This window comes from Simochromis diagramma, unplaced genomic scaffold, assembly GCF_900408965.1.
Source record: "Simochromis diagramma unplaced genomic scaffold, fSimDia1.1 OVJJ01000571.1, whole genome shotgun sequence".
Classification (NCBI taxonomy): Eukaryota; Metazoa; Chordata; class Actinopteri; order Cichliformes; family Cichlidae; genus Simochromis; species Simochromis diagramma.
The window spans coordinates 1,487,307-1,508,416 of record NW_024386885.1 but is presented as its reverse complement, the minus strand read 5'-3'; the positions used below and the strand labels follow the sequence as shown (position 1 = coordinate 1,508,416).

General features: G+C 43.0%; 2 protein-coding genes across 2 annotated transcripts in view; one reads left to right on the top strand and one right to left on the bottom strand.

The window, feature by feature from the left end:
• Window positions 1-84: 84 nt before the first annotated feature.
• LOC120734590 (zinc finger protein Aiolos-like) overlaps window positions 85-21,110 on the top strand; it is a 36,320-nt gene continuing 15,294 nt past the window's right edge. Inside the window, exons 1-2 of the mRNA XM_040033467.1 lie at window positions 85-194; window positions 690-798. The gene's annotated coding sequence lies outside the window, so the exon portion shown is untranslated. The remainder of the gene's footprint in view (window positions 195-689; window positions 799-21,110) is intronic.
• LOC120734595 (insulin-like growth factor-binding protein 4) lies at window positions 4,799-20,900 on the bottom strand. Its single transcript, XM_040033475.1, has 4 exons — window positions 19,832-20,900; window positions 11,533-11,696; window positions 9,951-10,076; window positions 4,799-8,782 (listed from the first exon to the last, which is right to left on the bottom strand). The coding sequence occupies exons 1-4, from the start codon at window positions 20,187-20,189 to the stop codon at window positions 8,648-8,650; spliced, it is 783 nt and encodes a 260-aa protein (XP_039889409.1). The 5' UTR covers window positions 20,190-20,900; the 3' UTR covers window positions 4,799-8,647.

The following is a 21,110-nucleotide window of genomic DNA, read 5'->3' as shown; positions in this document are numbered from 1 at the left end:
CATTCAGAAGGAAAAAAGACCATATGGCAACAACAGAGCTGCTGAGTGGGATTTCACATTTTCCCTGCGTGGCTTTAGATTTAAGCTGCAGATGTGCAACGTCGTAGCATGATGCAGTTTGCTCCCGGATTGTGAAAAGCTGACCTGCATTGTCACCCCTGACTGCAAAACGCATCATGTCAAAAATCAGCCAGGTCAGTGCAGATGCTCTGCAGCCATCACCTGTGGAAAGCATATATTATTTCCATTTTAAGGCAGTAAGCTCGTTTTTCTTGCAATATAGGGGAAAATCAGGAATGATTTCTTATGTCACCATACCATAAGCTGCATTATGGATGCTTCACAGGCTTGTGAGCTTTTGATAAACTCAAGGTTGCCCCATTCACTGCTCCCATGTTGTTAGAACTGAAATACTTTGCATTCTTGTTCACATTGTCTGAGAGCCGCCCAGGTCAATAGTTCTAATAGTGAGTTCCCTAAAAAAAAACAAAGAAAAGCCCGTGGGATTTGGCCCATTCAGCCTGAATAGTTCTTGTTTTGAATTTGTTAATTGATTGTGGTCATTGTGACCCTCTTTCTTTCTGTTTACTCTGTACACTTGAGAGGTTATTTTACTTCTGCATGACCTGCCTCCTGCACAATATGCATTCAGAGCTCATCTGGTGCTTCACCTTCCTTTGACTCTCCAGGTCACAAAAGGCCAGAAAGCTGAACAGATGAGACAGAGAACAGATTCCAAATGAGGCATGGCAAGGACCTTGTTTAACCTTGCACACCTGCAACAGAGTGCATCTGGAGGTAGGGTGGAGGTCACATGCTTCCTGCAAGTTCAGTTACAATGCAGGCTTTACATGGACATTTGTGCAGGGCCTCCCAGGTATAGCTGTGGGATTGTGGATGCCCAGAGGCAGAATATCCCATGTGACACTTTAAATGAGTCCACGAAGCTCCTCTGGTAATGCACAATCAGTCCTTAGGCATATAAACCAAAATAGACTCAGGCAGTGGAACTAAGCAGACGTGAAAGTTTACTCTGGTGTTAGATGGCAGAGATATTTTTAGAAGCTGCTAAACACACATTATCATGATGTAACCTTCCAGAGGTTCCTTGCATAACTGCATCGAGTTTTATGATTAATGCGTCAATTTAAAAAGCTTTCACTGTAGGCTGAGGGAAATATATAGTGCCAGATTAAGATGTGAGAACATAAATTCTCCTTGTACATATTTTCTGTCGTAACTTCTAAATATTTTCTTTTCTACATTTGGTCTCCAGGCAACAACTTGATATACTTTTTTTTTTCTCAAAAATGTATTTTTGTTCACCAGATCACTAAAGCTCATTATGTAGTCACGTTTTATTCAGAGGCTTATACCCTGCTTAGTTTGGTCACAATAGCCCAGAGTAACACTCAGTTAAGTACACTGTTTCAGCTGCTCATTAAAGTGATATAAATAACTAATCGTGATAAATATCTAATCAGGCACGTACATAGCAACAACTCGGTGCATTTAGGCATGTGGACAAGGTTAAGGCTACCAGCTGAATTTAAAACCGAGCAGGAGAATGGGGAAGAAATGTAATTAAACGGCTTTGAAACTGCCATGGTTGTTTGTGCCAGGCTGCTCTGATTACTTCAGAAATTGTTGATCTGCTGGGATTTCCCCACACAACCATCTCTAGGGTTCGCAGAGAATTGTCCAAAAAAGAGAAAATATCCAGTCAGCAGCAGTTCTCTGGTTGAAAATCCCTCATTGATACCAGAGGTCAGAGGAGAAAGGCCAGACAGCTTCGCCCTGATAGCAAGGCAACAGTAACTCAAGGCATGCAAACCAAGATATGCAGAACCTATCCAGGCTGCGTTCGCACTGCAGGTCTTAAAGCTCAATTCTGATTTTTTGATCACATCCGATTTTTTTGTCTGCTTGTTCACACTACAAATAAAATGCGACAGCAAACGCACACAACGCGCTCTGTTTAGACCCAGAGCAAACAGTATTGTTTGACTGATGGCCTTAATATAAAGACTTGTTTCGGACTTTACGTTTCCCAATTTTTCTTTAAGTTAAAAAGTTATTTTGTTATTTACAAATGTCCTAATAATGATCCTTATTGCTGTTTTAGAGGAGCGGTGCTTCAAAGGATAGTCGCAGATTTCTGTCAGAATCTGCAGATTATACAGTACAAATAAAATGTTCACGTTTCTCCAACGTTGTCTTCCCGACAGTTTCACTGACATCTACACTGGATGGCCAGGAAGCGTTCACGATGTCTTCTCCGGCGCTGATAATTGGCGTCTGTCTTGTGTCAGTGACGTAAAAGACGGATTTAATGCGGCATGAGTGTTCAAACAGCAGTCGCTTTCTAAAACATCAGATATGTATCGGGCTCAGTACCACATAGGATTTGAAATATCGGATTTGTGCCGTTCACACTGTCATACCATGATCGGATATGGGTCGCATAGGGTCAAAAAAGTCGGATTTGATGCGCTGTCGCCTGCAGTGTGAACGTAGCCTTAGTCTCGAAGCAGATGGGCTACAGCAGCAGAACACCACACCAGGTGCCACTGCTGTCAGCTAAGAACGGGAAACCTAGGCTACAGTTCACACAGGCTCGCCAAAATTGGAGAAGATTGGAGAAGCGTTACCTGGTTTGATGGGTCTCAATTTCTGCTGTGACATTTGGATGGTCAGAATTTGGTGTAACTGGCATGAGCGAGGGAGGGGATGCATCTTTGCTTGCATCAGCGGTTCACGCTAGTAGTGGTGCTGAGGGATATTTGGGCTGTTTAGTACTAACTCAGCATTGTTTAACCTGCAGAGCCTGCCCGAGTATCGTTGCTGACCGTGTCCATCCTTTTGTGACCACAGTGTCTCCGTCTTCTGCAGGCTGCTTCACCATGTGTGAGTGGAGGTGCAATTGTGCTTTTATTTTTTATGGTACAGCAAAACGATCCTGAGCATCATCGCTGCTGCTCTCTGTTTGAGTCCACCTGAGCTGAAACGTTTTATTAGCAGATGTGTTGCTCGCTACATTCTTTTTACTGCATATATAAGTGAAAGATTTGTTCCGAGTCCTGCACCAATGCAGCCCTCCTGCTGTTTTCATTGACTCTAAGCACAGCGTCTGTATTTTCCTTGCCTCATACACTCTCTTTAACCCTTCTATGTCATCCTTACATCCTTACTTAACAGCTTTGAAATATAACATTTGATCGGGTTAAATATCCCACCTATGATGACCTCACAGTGTTAAAGTAAAAATACTGACTGTGGTGAAAAACTGCTTGCCAAGAATAGTTTACTTCAGTTCATTGCATTCGTCAACTCATTATCCATCCAGCTGCCCAGTATACTTTTTACTGGCCCCGGGACAGAAGTTCACTGGGTTTGTTGAGTCTGAGTATGTCGAACAACTTTATGATGATCTGGTGCTCAAAGGTGGGCAATGCTGTCCTTCACTTATCTGACACATCTGACAAATCCCATGTAAGCACAGTGAAATAGTCACACATGGTTGCCAGAGACAGACAAACACTGGAATCTATATTTATTTATTTATTTAAACATGAGTTAATTATATTCACTAGAAAAATGGATCTCATATTTAGTTATTCAATCACAGAAATATTTCACATACGATTCACTGCAAGAGCATGTTTAACAGAAGAGTCAGTAAAGATCTGAGATTGGATACAAACAACTTAGATATTTAAAAGAAAAAAACGCTTCAAGACTAAGAACTAGAATTAACTGTAGTAAACTGGGACACTGATAAGAAATTATAAGACCAAGTCTTTATTGATAAATAATAATAACACTAAATAGAGCATATTTCAGATTTGATGCACCATTCTCCAAAATATATCTCTGACATTTTTATACTACAGTGTTTTGCTACCTTTGTACACATCCAACTGTGCCTTCAGTTTAACTCTGACCTGTCAAGGCATAGACAGACCCCAGGAATTTGGCAGTCGGTACTTCGGGCCCTGAAGGTCGAAGTGTGAGGCCTCTGTGCGTCAGACACATCCCACAAATGCTCAAGTGAACTTTTTGCATTTGTACTCAGGAAGCGAGGACTCCAAGAAATCACGTTTCCCAGTGGGATAAAAACCAAAAACACTACTTTATGACAACCAGATGACTGTTTTCCATGATCAGTGGAACTATATCTGCTATAAACATTGACTGTATATAAATGATGTCACCCATTGCAGATTTTTTTGTTTTTTTGGTGGGTGACTAGACACAAAAACACAATTAGTCCTAAATAGTAAGGTAAAGAATCTGTGTTACCCTTACAGGACAAATCTATGCATTTATTTGTATCTGCAGATTTAATAAACAGAAATATCTCTTATGCTTGGATATGTGAAAAGCCAGGTAACAAAAAATGGTTACAAATGTAATGCAGGTTAGTTTTCTTTCACTCTACATTAAACCTGATTAGGGTGGGCACCAAATGTTATTTTTTCTCTGCACCACCTCACTAAAACAATAGAGGATATAGTCACACCATGAAGCACATCCTTCTTTTTGTCCAGTTTTACTCTAAATGTGACAATACTTTAAAAAGTTAACATTGTTCTATGTTAAACTAGCATTTGAGACCTTGAAATCAACCAAACAATGTTTATTGAGGTCACAAAAGAATTTAGTGGAAGGTTTATTTTTTAAATTCTCAGTTAATACAATCTTATTTCTTTTGGCAGCCAAGGGACTCGCCACCTGCTGGACATCAGAAGGAATGCAGGTTTATATCACTGCTGCGACTAATAACACCAAGCTACACTGTAGTTTCTATGTATTTTAATCGTTGTATTACAATGTGTACATTTTCATCAGGAAAACATTTAAAATGTAGCTGATTATTTCATTTGAAACTCTATATTTCAGTTGTTTGATCACTTCAGTGTTTAAGTATAACAATCCTGTTCTGGAAACATACACAAGACTTCAGCTGTTCCCAACCTCAGTCCATTTGTATGCATGCAAACATTACTTCATATGTTCTACACATTAACAGATAATATCAAATGCAAACAGTCTATTGTCGAGAAATGTAATTACAGTTCAGTACAGCAAAGTCAGAGGACAAGCAACTTACTATAGCTTAAATACACCATTTATGTAGTTAGAAGGCCTTTACACAGTCAAAGCCAAAACCATTTTCCATCTCTCACAAGGATTAAGACTGTTTTAACAGACAAACGTGTTTAGTAACACTTCATTAGTCGATGAATTGTAAGATAGGATTTGCTGGAACAATCTTTGTGAGTTCACTGAATGAGAACTGGCGTCTTTATTTTAACGGGCTCGTAGTCTTCGGTTTGATTTTCTCAAGCCGCAGCAATTATTCTCCACCCATACCATCTTCTACTTATCTATCTGTGGTTACTGAACTACCTTTGGATGCATTTCTGTTTTTACTACCAACTAAAACTGCACGTCAATGACATGCGCTGTATCTAAAAATGTTTAAACTGAGCGTTGGCTTCAGTGATTAGATTATCGCAGCTTGATTTATTTGGATTTTTATTGTTACTTTTATACCCTGTAACCTGTGTGTGGAAACTTGACTCATGCTTTATATGAGAGCAAAACTTGGTTAACACAGAGACAAGAAAAGATGCTGAGTTTGGTCATTGTTGCTCGAATTGTTTATTATGATTAAACATTACAGGGTTTAATCATAATAAACCTTTTTGACAGTTTTCCATTTGGAAAAAAAAAAGAAAGAAAGAAAAGAAAAAATATGTTTTTCCTTCATTTGTCTGTTATAATGTTTCAGATAAGATCAGTGAGTGTACAGCTACACTGTCCAATGTGCAGAGTGCTCTAAATGCTCTGTTATTTGGGATTTTTTGTTTGTTTGTTTGTTTGTTTCTTATTCCTCTTGGCTTTATACGTATAGACTGTATATAAAAGATGAGGACACCCATCGTGATGAGGGTCTTCACCTCGCTGTCTTAGTGTTTTCAAACCAGATGTCATGAACATGGGAGCAGATCTGATTTAAAACCTGGACAGTGCACGCTAGCACATTTACTCATTTAGTCACAAGGTTCAGTCATAAGGTATCCTGGACACTAATGGCAACTTTAATTTATGGAATATAAATCATAATGTATACAGACGTAGTCAGAGAGCTGAGGGCCATTTTCCCATAGACTTAAACAGTTGGGTTTCTTTTTACAATTAAGAGGCCTGCCCTCTGCTGCCTGTTCTTTACGTTTAAGGCACTCTTCCACATGGGCGTAAACTCAGAAATTGCATCCATCTTTAATATACAGTCTATGGCAGAAGACCCCTTCATTGTTTGTTTGCCAGACAGCACAGTTGGCTTAAAGGGAGCTAAAAAGGGAGGCAGCACCAGGACCCAGTGTAAGATAAATGAGCTTTACTTTTAAGCTATTTTAGCTGTTTTGAAGCTGCTCTACTAGAATCTAAGAATCAAGATATGGAGTTGGCAATGAGCATAATAAGTCCAATAAAATCCAATTTCTTGACTGAGTTGCATAAAGAGAAAACGATCACATTAACATTGGGAATATCATTTTTCCACAGAGACCTGGGCTGAAAGCAGCTGTCACTGGTTATATATTTTACTACCTTTCCCAGGAAGCACGAGAGATAAGCTCAGATTATTTTTCTTTTCTCAGTCTCTGTTTATCTGTCCTGCTTTTTATAAAGTCAAAACCCAATGCACTGTGGGAAAGGTAAGAAGCAAAAATGAATGAATTTTCATGGCACGTTTATTGTTCAGTTTGGAGCTGAACGTACCGCTCCGTGATTTAAAACTTAAATATTGTTTAGGTAAAATCAGTTGGTGGACATACAGAAAGTAAAAAGAAAGCCAAAATTTTGTATTAAGTGTCTTTTTGTTTTTGACACATCTTAAAATTATAGGCCACACACCAGTGCTTTGTTAGGTTAATGTTAATGCTGTTCTGTTCTTTGGTTTTTGAACCTTTTCTAGTGAATCCTGGGCCCAAACTGCCAGGACACCAACAACAACGACAGCAACAACAATCTTTTCTTGAGTCAGTAACAACCAAAGTCGCCCGTGCAGCCGATGATGGAAAACCGTGACATTTGCACCGATAATGAACTCCTTTAATTATTATTGTAATCCTCAACAGATGCGTGATAACAGATACGCTGAGGAATTTTTGTTTCCACATCATCGCTGCGTTATCTTTACTGCTTCGCCGCAGTCATCCAAGCCCAATTTTATGTTGGCTATAAGTTTACTTTGCTGCGAGGAGTTTAATCATTAAACTTTATTACACTCTGCTTCTATATTTACAGAACTGACTAATGAAACATTCAGCCAGGCAGCTGCAGTGATAGTGCAAAGCTAACGTGGGATTTTCTTTTTTTTTATTATTTGACAATAACACTGAAAACCTGCAGGAAAAGCCTTTTTCAAACAAAGGTGATCCTCACATTTGCTGATGCTAATTGCTCCCCTCGTCACTCCAATCTGAAACAATACCCAAAAAGTGCAGAAACATTTTCCTTTTTTTTTTTCTTTCTTTTGTATTTTGGCACAATCAATATGTAGCACCACCGAAAGTTCTGCCATGCAGTCTGTTTGGAGATAAATCCCCTACATCGGAGCATATTCATACAAACACGAGTCCTACTGGCATCTTAGCACCAGCTGGAGAAACAAGATTATCCTATCAGCAGTGCACAGAGTTTCTAACCCAGCTACGCTGCCAGTCCTTTATGCTAGAGAGAGCTCAAAGAGGGAGGGGGTGCAGAGTTAACCACGGGGTGATGAAGCAAAACTATTCTGGGCTCTGTGAGATACAGATTTGCAGACTAATCTCACTTTTCACTTTGGTCTTTGTGGTGTGAAAAGCTATGGCTTATCATTTTGGTAATTCGAGACAGGGGTTGATGCATTCCTTTTCTTCCCTGTTTCTTTCTCTCGTTCTCGTCCCATCTGTTATTGCTACTCTGATGCCGTGGCTGAAGTAAACTTTGTGTTTATCAAACGCAAGCAAACGCATTTTATGGTTTGATTTCACTTGCTTATTAGATGAGTGGGGTTTACAAAAGAAAGAATAGCAGACTAAGAGTCACAAGTTACTTAAAAAACAAGAAGCTGGTGCACAGTCTTTTGAGAATCTTTCCGGATTGTCCAGAAATTCAGGTGAATAAGTGCTCCAGAAAGAATGAACCAAATGTTTAATCTCAGGTTTGATTGTTGGGTGGAGTGACTGCTTTTTTTCCCAGAATGCTACACTAAACCAGAGAAAATGACACGCTCTGCATTCTCTCTTTCTCAAAGATCACAACCACAACTGTTATCTGGAAGTGTATGTGTGCCTTTCTTCTGCCATCTGGTACTTTAAAGCACATGTGTCTGAGGACTATTGGCCTAAAGTTCACGTGATACAAAGAAAACAGAACAAGTGCTCAAAAGACTCGTATCACATACCCGCACACACAGAAACAAGATAGCAAAAGAACTCAATTCAATGGTTTCCTTTTTGTTGCACAAGCTCAAGTACCGTTGGCCTCAGGTAGAGTGAGGCTTAAGAATGAAGTCCTTTAGTCATATAGTTCTACTAATAAGCACCAGTAGAATTCAGCTGGTCCTGCACCCCCACTGCTTCCCCCCTCGTCTTCAGTCCCTCAGGCTAGCAATTAACTGGTGGCAGTCTAGATCCCCTCGCAGTTCCAGCGGCCCCGGCAGCCTCAGGCCCGTCTTCTGATCCACACACCAGCATTTTCCCCGCTGGCCGTCACGTGCAGGGTGGCACTGCAAGCACAAAGACAAAGGCGTTATTCTAGTTCTGTAACAGTTTTTCTAGACTAACTGTGAGTTTTTCTGGACTAACTGTTCCTGCATATTTTTGTTTTTGGACTCTACAAGTCTTGCTAGGAGTGTAACAAGACTCATCAATGAAAAGATGACCGTCGTTGTGATATTTAAAGACATTCCCACTGTACCGAAATGTAATATCGCAGCTCCAGATTGAGATAATGCTGCTTACTTTGCTAAAAACACAATCACACATTGCAGAAATTATACCCAGTGGATCCAAACAGAGTGTGAGAAGTGTTTAAAGCAGTAGAATTATTTAGCTAAAGCATTCCTTTTTTGAGCTTTCAACAGTTACTGTAATACTAAATTTATTGTGTGCGTTTGTACTTTTTCCCATCACCAACACAGACGAGTTAACAATCTCAGAGCAACCCTGCCATGAAATGATTCCCAGTTGTCCCCAATGACCTGTGCTTTACTTCCCAATACGTTTTATCACAGCGCAGTTTTAGTTAAACAGTAAACAGATGCCTGCGAATCTGAGCAGAGAGAGATACTTTAGCCGTGTTACACAATCTGCACAGCTCAGACTTTTGATGACGGGTGCCTTAGCAGAGCTCGCCTTTTATCACTGACTCTGCGTCTGCTGCTTTGATTGCATGTGCAGCTCTATCAAGAGCTCAAGAGCAGCCCTATCTCCTCTCATTCTCCCTCACTCTTATCTGCACGCTTGCCCAATCTCTCAAAGGCAAAAAAAATAAACTAACCCCCCAAAAAAAGCAGGTAACTTCATCCAAGAACTAATTGCATCCATCGCAACAACAAAGTGATTACTGTCCAACAGTTTAGGGGAAACCGCTTTACACACAGTCTTGATTTCTGAGAGTAAATCACTTTCCATGTGAGCTTAGAACAATAACGATCTTGGCATGACCGTGACAGTCTGCTTGGAGACACTTTTGTGTTGATTTAGACTGTATGTCATCAGCTGCAGGCATGTTTTGTGTCTTGGCGAGAAGATTGCTTATGTAGTTTGAAAGGAACTCTTTGAACTATAAAGATAGGCATTTTTATTGGTAACGGCTTCATGATTGAGATTCACAGTTCACCAGTTGACATGGTCAGATTGCGGTCTGCTGAGTGAAAGCTGGAAAGTACAGACCTGTTTAGGGTGGAAATCTCCATTTTTGTCACAGTTGGGTATGGGGATCGTGAAGAGGTCATCGTGTGTGCGAGTATTCGATGCCAATCTGTCCAACGCTCTCTGGAGCTCGGCACGACACGGGGCCTGTAGGAGCAATAAGATTTGATTTGACGTTTAAAGACCAGCTGTCAACCACACATATAAACAGGCACTAAAAAAATGGAAGAAAATTATTCTCTTTGCTCATTAAAATCATGGAAAAATCTCGAGCAAGTTTAGATTTACTTTTATAAAGCGTCACCCATCTTAAGTTACCATTGTAGTCAGTAATGAAAAGTGATGAGTAATGCCAAAAACACGATTTCAGAACACAGTGAAAAACATTTTGATTACTCACAAACTGCAGTTTGTGACTCAACCCATAAAAAGCTAAAACCCTGATTTGGCAGCTATCCTGTTAAGGTCGACTCCTACGTTTTGAACGACCTGTGGATGTCCCGTTCTGACCTCTTAAACGTGCTCATTTGCGAGTTCTTCGTAGAACATCGGCCTCTGTCAGTGCGCCCCAGGGCGGCTGTGGCTACAATGTAGCTGCCATCACAAGTGTGTGAATGTGTGGGTGAATGGGTGGATGACTGGATGTGTAAAGCGCTTTGGGGTCCTTAGGGACTAGTAAAGCGCTATACAAATACAGGCTATTTACCATTCTGCATCAATAATCCCATGTTAAAGATTATCATGGGTCTCCACCTATTACTTATCCAAATAGTGGTGTCCCAACACAAAGGTGGTCCATCAGGAGCACGCCTGCGTGTTTCTTAAATATTCAGAGGGTTGAGCACCATTGGTTTGTTCCCCAGGGTCAGACTGTCAGTGCCGAGTATTCATCCGAACTGTGGCAATGACCACACCAGCACAGTCTAACCACCCACCCTGCTGACAGATCTGGCTGCCCTGCCTCTTCCTCCTCTTTTCCCAGAATAAAATGAAAACTAAGAAAACATGGCTGGGGTCCAGCGCAGGAAGTCGTCAGAGCAGGCTTTCACAGGGAGCAATTTAAAGATGGTACCTGATTAAAGTGTTCACGGAGAAACCCTTGAAGGGGATAGGATTAAAATGTTGTCGTTTTTTTTTGCGGTTGAAGCCGCACAGCGTTATATCTGAGTGCACAGAAGACACTGATTATGAAAAAGCAGCTTTTAAGTAAGCCGGTGTGTTTGTACCCAGCATCTGACCCTGAGAAATGTGAACTCGAGCTCTAAATGTGTTATTTCTGTGCGTCGATGTTCCACATGTCTGTGCGAAATGAATGCGCTGAATAACGTGCCTGTGACGGATTATGATCCAGGTTTGAACAGCTAATGGCACGCTAATGAAAATATGCACGTGTACTTTCATTCACAAGACCAAATGTTCCAGCCTGTAAATAACTAATTTGTTCAATTTATAACCTGCCTGTTACACGCTTGTGACTCTGGGACTGTAAAGCCGTAATGTAAAACACCTGCTGGGTTCATGCATTTCGCTGCAGCGGACATCGTCTGGGTTTCTTGTTTTTTTCTGTGAAACGTAAGAAATGCCCGAGGATCATTTCTCTCACCAGGATCGCTTTGGCGTCTTCTCTGGCGTTGTTGCTTCTCAGGTTTGTGGATTTTGGAGGGTGCCGGGCCAGGGTCTTCTGTATGCACCGCTTGTCCTGTGGACTGCACCGGATATTGCTGTTGTTCGGGTGTTCGGGAGTCATCTCTTCCTGCCTGTCCATAGCTAAACAACAAGAAGTAAAACTTTAGATCTTCAAATTCAAACAAGCGGTTTATGAATCCTTGAAATAAATGTGTTTTTAAAAAAATGCTATTCACAGCAGGTTTATAAAATACTTTTCTAGAAGTCTTCTTATTTACTGGCAGTTCCTTTATGGGGGCATGAACCTAACTGTACAGAAGGAGCTCCAGAAAGTTAAATAGTGCGTTCCTTGACGACTTCAAATACCTTATTTTGTCTTACCAACAGTCCAAAATGTATTTTAGTGAAAGTTTACTTCAGGAATGGCTGTGAAAGCTAATAATTTCTCATTTAAATGATAAAAGTGTGAAGTGAAGCATCTAACTGTTCTGTTCTAATAGTCCTCCTCGGACAGCCAACAGTGTGGTGAATGTAGGCTAAAAACGAGGCCAGGTTAACTACAAGGACACGCAGCCTTGTTCCTGCCTGTTTGTATGAAGGGGGGAGTCTGTGCCACCTTTGCATCTCCATCATCCTGCAGTATGAGCCCAGCAGGCAACCAGCTGCTTCCTGAGGAAATGCCCCCCTGCCTCGTCATTCTCCACCTCTCCACAACAACCGCAGTCCGCACCAGATGGAGGTTGTTTGAGAGTATTTGCACTGTCACAAGCTTTTGGGGGCACGAGAAGGGCGAAGTAAAGAATAAAATGCGAAGTCTCGGTTCTCATGCATCTTGCCTTTCACCTGTGGCGTTTAAGGCTTGGCAGCGCTTTGGACTTTGTGCTCATAATCCATGGCTTTCTTACAAATTGGCACTGGAATCAAAGGACTTCAAAGTGTAGTTTTACAATTTTTAAACTGGTCTTTCTCTGATCACTGAACCAGATCTGAGCTCTGGTTAATATCACTGATCACTGGCAGGCATCCAGGTAACTGCTCCTGGCATAGACAGTGAAACAAGGGTTTGTAGCCTCCTTAATCTTGTGCAACATGCAGCCTTTTCTCAGGTGCATAAAGGCTCAAATACAGAAACCTTTCCTTTGTAGTTCAGACTCTTAAACATGTCCTGGAATGCCCCTTTAAGGATCCCGGGCCACTTCCTGGGGATGATTAGAGGGTTTTACAACTTGATCGGTGACCGTGTTTCTCTAAACCTCACGAAAGGTCATGTTGCTTTGTTTGTCTGGGGTGGAAGTATATCTCAGCTGTTTATATTTTTAGTCTCTTTGCTGTTAAACCTTGCTCATCAGCACTTTCTTCCACAAGAGCCATCGGGGTTTCATCTGTTTCCTAGTTGTTCTTTCTCCTCTTTTGCCGGTTCAGACTTTTTCCGACTCCACGTAGAGCGAGCCAAAGTGGGTCAGGGGTGGCATGTCCTGTTTGCTACCACTTCTGTTTTTCCATGGAGGAAGTCGCCACTTCTCTGTGCGGTTTCATCGGATTTGGATCGCCAGCTCTTGGCATCTAAATATCATTCCTTCAGGGCATTGTCAGGCCTGCACTGACACATTTGCGGCGCATTGTTAGTCACAGGTGCACAGCAGAGATAAAGGAAGTGCTGGAGTGAGCAGACAATCGCACTCAGAATCAGGGACCAGGTACATTTTAATTAACCAAAGCTGAGACTGTAATCAGTTCAAACAGACACCCTCACCTGTTTGTTAATCAGCAGATTTAAGTCATCGTCAACTAGTCATTGTGATAAGTTAGCAGAACGATGACGCAGCTTCTGACTCGGAGTATTTAGCAGACAAACTCAAAATCTCTTACACAATAAACTGCATTGCTTGCTCAACCTAGCTTTTACATAAATATTTGTCTTCGCGTTGCTGCCAACGTCTTCGTCATAGTGAGCGTGACGTGCCGAGGGGCATCATTCATCGCTTGAAAAGAAAAACCCCACTTTACACAAGTTCGTCTCAGTACGTTATTTAATCCACATCATAACAAGTCCAGGCCACATGTGTCTGTTTATATATTTGCCTTCTCTCTGCAGACTGTAGAACAGTGACACGAAGGGGTCATCAGATTACAGATTCCACTGTTAGTGGCTTTTAAGGCTGAGGCTGTGAAGCCCAAAGACAAATGTTCTCCCCAAATAAATATTTGGTTATGCTCAGAGTGCTTCCCACTCGTTTATACTTCTCCTAACTTGGATCTCAGATCTCAGATCGTCCATTACGAAACATTTGTACAAAAACACGACATGCAGCCTTTTACAGATTATTCATTCGTGCTCTACTGGATACAGATGCTGTGAATATGTTTAAGGTGAAGCTAGAAAGGTTTGAAAAGCCGAAAACATCATATCAAGCACTTTTCTGAAAGCGCGTGGAGATCACTTTGGAGGACAGCATATTCACAAATGAGATGTTTTGGTGGACACACCCTGAAGAGGAGCAGCTATAAAATGTATTTGCTACTTATAGAGTGCCACACGGTTGCTGTTCTTTTGTAGGCCAACCCAGAGGTTCACATTGTGCTGGTGGCTGAAACAAAAAGCCAATGGGATTTTTACTTAGGCTTATTGGATTATTGCAAAAAAAAAAAAATAAGCTCTTGGAAAAAACATTGTGTCCAAACTTTTGACTGGATCCGTACTTGGACAATATATTTTTCAACTATGTGAAATTAATCACAGAAATGCTTAAGTTAGCCATAAATGATCTACATCACTCTCTATATTGAATGGTACAGAAACACCATTGACATGTTAGCGGCTCTCATGATTCTAGTAATGTATTTAACAATGCTCTTAAATGCATCTGTCCATTTCTGACACTTTTCTGGCAAGTCTGGTTAATGGGAGTAGCAGTCTAAGCAGACATGCACAAACCATCCTCTTCCCAAACAGCTCTTGCAGACTTGTGGGTGTCATACTGAGGCATTCCCAAGCCAGCTGAGAGACATCATCTTTCCAACATGTTCTGGGTCAGCCCCAGGACCTCCTCCCAGTTGGACATGCCCAAACCAAATCACCTAAGAGTCATCCAGGAGGCACACGAACCTGCTCAACTGGCTTCTTCTGATCCAGAAAAGCAGCGATCCCCTCCTGAATGACCGAGCTTAAATGAACTTTTTGAAGTTCTTCTCTTCTGTTGAGTTACAGCGAGAGCCACAGCTCATCAGGCTCAGGCCTTTCCTGTTCTGACACATTGTTTTATTTATGTCCAAACATTGAGGATTAGTTTGATTTGAACATAAAACTTAAAATGACACCTGATAGAATAGCTTATATTGCGCTGACAACAGCTAATGTCTTTTGAAACAAATGGTCTTCGGGGAGTCTTCTTTTCCCAAATGTTTGGTGACACTTTTATGTGCTTTTTTCCCCCCTTCCCTGCAAGCGATTCTGGCAGCAAACTGAACTCATCTAGGCTTACTACCAACTGACTGCTCTTTTTGGTCAACACTGGACACTGCCAGAGTATCAGTATCAGACGCTCGGTTTCCAGGCAGAAGATTTCTTTGAATCTGTTAATCATCAGCTCGAATCTAACGCAGCACCAGTGCTGCTGTCGGGGCCAATGAAAATGTTGGACGGTGCTATAGGGTAATTTGTCAAAGGAAAGGTTGAAAGAAAGTTAAATCAACACTAAATCACAAAAGCAGAAACCTGCTGCTACTGCACGGCCTGCTGCTGCTCAGCGGATGTCAAAACAGACATCCCAGTCTCTAGAAACCAATCAGGAGCAATAAATCTGTAAAATTAAAAATGCCTGCTTGATTATATACTGGCTGCTCTTTAGGAGCTAGCAGAAAAAAGTGCATAATTAGAAACAGAACTCAGAAACTATAACTATAAGGCTCCTTTACAGGTTCAAAGCAGCTTTTCATGATTCAAAATCGTATACTTATGCAGCCCTCAGTTCATCTTCTGGCTCAAACACACTGATTAGGCTCCTAATGGCAGATGTCTTGATCGGCTGACCCTCACAGACAACAGATTTGAACAGCGGGGCGTGAAGCTTCTGTTCTCACAGCCAGAGGTTTGCGTCTGAGATTACCTTGTAAGGATATCCCCTCTCACTGACGGCAAACCGATCCGAGAAAAACTGTCTGCAACTGAGCGTTTAGAGCAGCATGAAGCCTGAGCTTTGACCCACATGGTTTGCGTTTACACACGCTGACCTCATTATTTGAAACTTTAACCGTGTTTAGTGTGAGAATCCTCCGTTATAACAATATAGACATGACAGAAAACAAGGAAAAGTATAATAGGTCCCCTTCAGCCCAATACTCTACAGCCTAAACCTCTTATAAGCCAGATGTAACACAAACACACACACACACACACACAAAGGTGTGGATCAGAGAGAAAAACATGAGTAAAGGATAGGGCTGAACCTTTTCCAGATGGATCATCATCAGGATAAACATTATCCTTGAACCTGTGTCAAACTTTTGGATCAAAGCATTGTTCGGCGATGAAAATGAAGCTTGTTTTTCAGAAACAGGGGCTCACCCCCCCCCTCTAAGTTTCTCGTGTTTTCAGGAAGGAATTCTGTTTTTAATCGAGATGAAGACAGAACCTGAATCTGAATTCATGTCTGTTATATAAACTCAGCCGATGTGGATCTGTCAGTAAGACATCTCTGGAGCCGGATCGTGTTGCTGTTTGTGTTGCAGATTCATTTGCTTACAGATTTGTGAGTAAATTCTGTCACAGAGAGCAGTAATCCTTGCTGAGTTTATGCATTAATGGTGCTTTGTGGTGAATAGAGGGAACCCTGCATCTATAGTGAACTAGGTCAAACTATTCTGGGTTACTCCATTAGATTGATTGTAAGCTGAATATTCTTACATTCAGAGTGATTCGCTCCCCTGTGCGAAGACAGGAAATGAAATCAAACATTGGTGATTACAGCTGAGGAATCGCACTTTTTTATAATCTCTTAATATCAAGACTGTTGCCGGTGAGGCGTTTAGTTTGATTCACATCTACAGGTCAGGATGTGGGCCCCTAATCCTAAACTCAGTGCTTCCTAAGTGACCTAGTGGAAGTTAAGAGGTGAAAATGTAGTCAAAAGGTGCATACCTACAGCAAGGCCAACTGAAATTTAAAATTTAAAGATTTATTTAGTGTATTTATTGAATTCCTGGATTCCGAAGAACATCTGGGCCCAGATTAGAGTGTAATATCGTCTTGAGAACTTTAAGACAATAATTCCCAGTATCAGTTTGATATGTGTTTTTTTTTTCATGAAGCTATAAAACCAAATGTCCAATTTTGTTCTACCTTGAAGTGGTGAAAATCTTTCCAAAAATTCCTGGATCCAAATCTGGATCGACTCCCAGGGACTCCATTTAACCTGGGCCAAGCCCCACCTGGGGCAAAAATGTTCATGCAGATGCATCCGTAACTCTCCGAGCAGTTCTGCTAACAAACAGGCAAACCAAGCCAGTCACATGTCCTCCTTGAAGGAGGTAAAATGTCCATTTGTTCTCGGGAGATGGAGCTAAAGTATTTTTCTTACTGAACTTCTGGCTCAGACTTAAATCCCAGCCCGTGAGGATTCACTCGCCTCAGATTAAGGATGTGTCGTGGCCGGGACAGAGTTGGGTTGTTTGTGTATCTCTCGGCTCCGACTCTGGAGGGGGGGTCCCTGCCCCACAGAGAGAAGCAATTAGCTAATCGCATTTACGGCTGCACAAGAGCCCCAGCTGTACAAATGCACCGCACGACCCAAAGAAAGCAAATATGAAATGACATCTGCCGAGACAACTTTGAGAAAGCACATCTTTAATAACCAGTTCGGAGCTCCCAAATTGTGCTGGGAGAAAAAAATCTAGGTTAGCATGCTGCTTTCATAAAGGCCTACGTGCGTCACAATAAATTGGACATAGTCGAACAGAGTCTGGCTCCGCAGACTGCTTCATTCATGCAACTCCCTCTGTGCCTGTAGGTGTAAGACTTTTCATATCTGACATCTGTATCAGTTTGTAAATAATATCCGTTTCACTGCGAGAGGGAAGCGTCTGAGTACCCGACACCGGGGCAGACCCAGCAGGAATGCGGGAACAGATGCCAGCACACGCTTGATGATTTATTCTAAGTATTAAGATTGAGACGGATCCTGAGAAAGGAATATTAAGAAGCACTAAAGCTGCCTTAGACTTTGACATGCGGCGCAGGATACTGCCTGTTGTTGCTATGGAAATTCAGTTCAGGAAGAGAGAAACGGGCAGATAGCTCATAATTCTTCACAGCCTGATTTAATATGTTACTTTTCCTAAACACGAGGCAGCACCAGCCAGCAGCTGCAGGGCTGTGACTACCAGCGTGAAAACCCTAAATTCACTTCAGTACGCTGTTAGGATGTGCCTGCATCCCAGGGTCCTTTTATTGCGAATTCTCTAGGTTTTTACAATCCCTCTTTCTATTTTTATCTGGCATGTTCACTGTTGCTAGGAGTGGGGCAGTGTCAGACATGTATTCAGGAGATGCACCCCCTTGTTTAATAATGCATAAGTACGGTGAATGCACCACAAAGGAAATCTAGAGCTTTTTTGCCTCTCCCCGGTGCCTCTCTGATCGTCTCCCGTCTGCCACGGTTTACATTAAACATTCTCGTACAGTAGATCTGAGCTGCTGCCAGCAGAATTGATTTACAGTGAGATTTATCGGGCAGAGCTTCCCTGCTTTGTTATGACAGACCTCGGGGGTGAGAAAGAGCATCGAGGCAAACGATATCCAGCGCTCGGATTACAGAAAACCCCCAAAACAAAACTTTTCCAAAATGTTCCAACCCGCCAAGTCCCCTCCGTGTGCTACAGCTCAGCTAACTGGACAATGCAGCATCGGAGAGATTCAGGGAGAACATTCTGCAAGATAAACGGGTGTGGACCCAAACAGCTCTCCTTTTATATCAAGCTCAACACAGCTTTCCTCTTCTTTCTGATTCCGTTCAGTCACGCTATGTGCCGGGCTAACCTATGCTGGCCCTGCGCAGAGAGCAGAAGGCTCTAATTTCAGCTCTGGCAGCAACAGTGCCGATGAGCTCATCCTCACGAAGGAGCTGGACACGGTGGGCGATGCGCTCGAGGGCTCGTTCGGGCAAGAGAGGAGGTGGGGTGCTCCCAGGGCCAGGAGAAACAGATGCTGCAATGACAATGAGCGTCCTGCGAGTTTTACACCGACTAAAGCCCGTCCAGGTCTATGGAAGACTATCCTACTACTATTACCAGAAAATGTCTGGGAGCATGTGTGCGGCAGATAATCTGGAACAAATAAAAGAGCCGCCACCTTATAACAGTTTAAATGATTTAATGGAAATCAGCACCACTCCCTTTGTGGAGACAAGCAGTTAGAGTCTAGTTAGGAAGAAGCTGATGTTAGTGCAGTGAACTGGAACTGGATATGCAGATCCAGCATTAGACATCCCACTGTGTGAAAGTGGAAACAGACTTTGGAAGAGGAATGCAATAACAGAAAAGGAGAGCTGGGCCAGAAGAGTGTGATAGAGACATCAGAAGAAGAAGAGTTAGAGATTTGCAGCAGCAGCGGGAGGAGGAGGAGGATCAGGGGTATCCATGAAAGAGCACCACGTAAATTACTGATTGCAGAGAGCTCTAATAGCTCCAGACTGGCCACACTCCATTACAGTCATTTCATACAGCAGCTTTTATTACCTCCTCCCATTACAAACACACACAGATTCACTGGGACACACACACACGGAGACTCTCACATTTCCAGCATCACCACAGTCCATTTCACTGCCTGCACTTCACCTGCAGGACCTCACTTAAACATGGCATACGCGAGTTCTGCTGACAAGAAGAAAATTTGCAGGATGCCTTCAGTAAACTTTGTGCAGCGTGCAGCACACGCACACCCTGGTGCTCCGCATCTTTCAGCAGGGCTCCCTTTCACAGCGAGCGGCCGCAGGACAGCGGCGGGACTGTGTGCGCTCTCCCATCAGGATCTGGTGCGTGTGCATGCTCTGCTTCAGGGCTTAGCTGAGATTAGGGTAAACAAGCAGCACATTGTCACCCCCCCAACTCTGCCCGGATCAGGTAAAAAAGGTCCGGGGAGCACAGAGAGCAAACATTCTGGTCTGCAGAGACGCCGCTTCAGCTCGGGACAGATCACTTTTGGCACCAAATGAGAGAAAGACCTTTGCCGCTTTGAGCGTAACTAAACAAGAAGAAGAAGAGCCCGGTTTCACTCTCACCTGAGTTCTCCTCCACCTCCCTCTCATCAGTGCAGATCCCCTGGCCATGCATCAGTGAGTGCAGCGGCCTCTCCACGCCCCTCGGCGGGTAGCAGCGGAGGCCCGTGCCACATCGGGGTGAGTAAACGCCACAGTGGGCTCCTTTAGGCAGGGCACAGGTGGGGCAGCAGCCGCAGCCGGGCTCCCGCACCGTTTCCTCGCAGCCTTCAGGCAGACGGCAGCTGGCCAGGCGCTCCTCTGAGCAAACGGGGCAGCGAATGGCCTGGTCTGACAAGCACAGTGCCGCCAACGACAGGGCGCCAAACACCCACAGGCCCCAGCAGGACGGAGCTACTGCCACGCCACCTCCACGCACCATGGCAGTCCCGGCACCTGCACGCAATCCTTTGCCCTTGTGTATGGTCACTTTGGCCGCCTCCTCTTCTGAATGTGGTGCAGCTTATAATCACTTTGAGAAGAGGTTTGAGAGGAACGCTTTGTCCTGGAAGGTCTTTGATATTTTCAGCTGGTTAGTGTTTCAAATGCAGGCACACAATGCCTCTGCTGTACTGCTTCTCCGTTGCTCTGATTCAATTTCACACCGCAGAAATTGGAGCCTGCTCTTGATGCGCTCAGCTCGTGGGTGATGAGAACAAGTTTTGGGGTTTTTGGGGGGGTTTCTTTTTTGTTAAGGTGGAACGAGCGGGAAGGATATCCGCCGGCGCGTTCAGGTGAGGCTTGCTCTGTCTTCGAGTCCGAGTCCCGATGCTCGCCCGCGCTCTGCCGAAACACCAAAAAATCTGGTCTACAAGTGTCCAAATGCAAAGCCAGTCAGCGAAAGGCCGTGTTTTTGGTAACAGCTGCAGTTTCCTCCTCTTGCTGGTGTGCAGTGCAAAAGACTCGCTCCTGAGAATGGCTCAACACGAGTGGCTCTCCTTGGACTTTATACTGGCCCGTGGACACGCCTCTTTCTACAGTGAGAGAGGAGCTGAAAGGCAGAGCAGAGAAAAGCCAGACTAAAGCTCTCTCCCTCTGTCTCCCTCTCGCACTCAGGCACACAAACTTATATACACTCTCCCTCACTTACTTGTCCTCTCTCAATCCTGAGTGCCCTGAGAGGAGAGGGAAAAAAGAGCCCAATCGCCTTTTCACTTGTTCACACAGAGAATATCACTCTGTTCTCTCTCCCTGCAGCCCACCCTTATCTCAGCCACTCTCAAATATTGATTTATTTATTTTTTTCCTTTTTTTAAAAAAAGATAAAACCATTTACATCCAGGAAAAAAGAAGCAATGCTGCT

What these genes read in the sequence shown, in the direction of transcription:
- LOC120734595 (XM_040033475.1), bottom strand. Translation starts at nt 20,189, where the DNA reads ATGGTGCGTGGAGGTGGCGTGGCAGTAGCTCCGTCCTGCTGGGGCCTG. An exon ending in AAGACGCCAAAGCGATCCTG is followed by an intron (nt 10,077 to 11,532) that starts GTGAGAGAAATG and finishes TTGCTCCTACAG; the next exon opens with GCCCCGTGTCGTGCCGAGCT. An exon ending in GAGATTTCCACCCTAAACAG is followed by an intron (nt 8,783 to 9,950) that starts GTCTGTACTTTC and finishes TTGTGCTTGCAG; the next exon opens with TGCCACCCTGCACGTGACGG.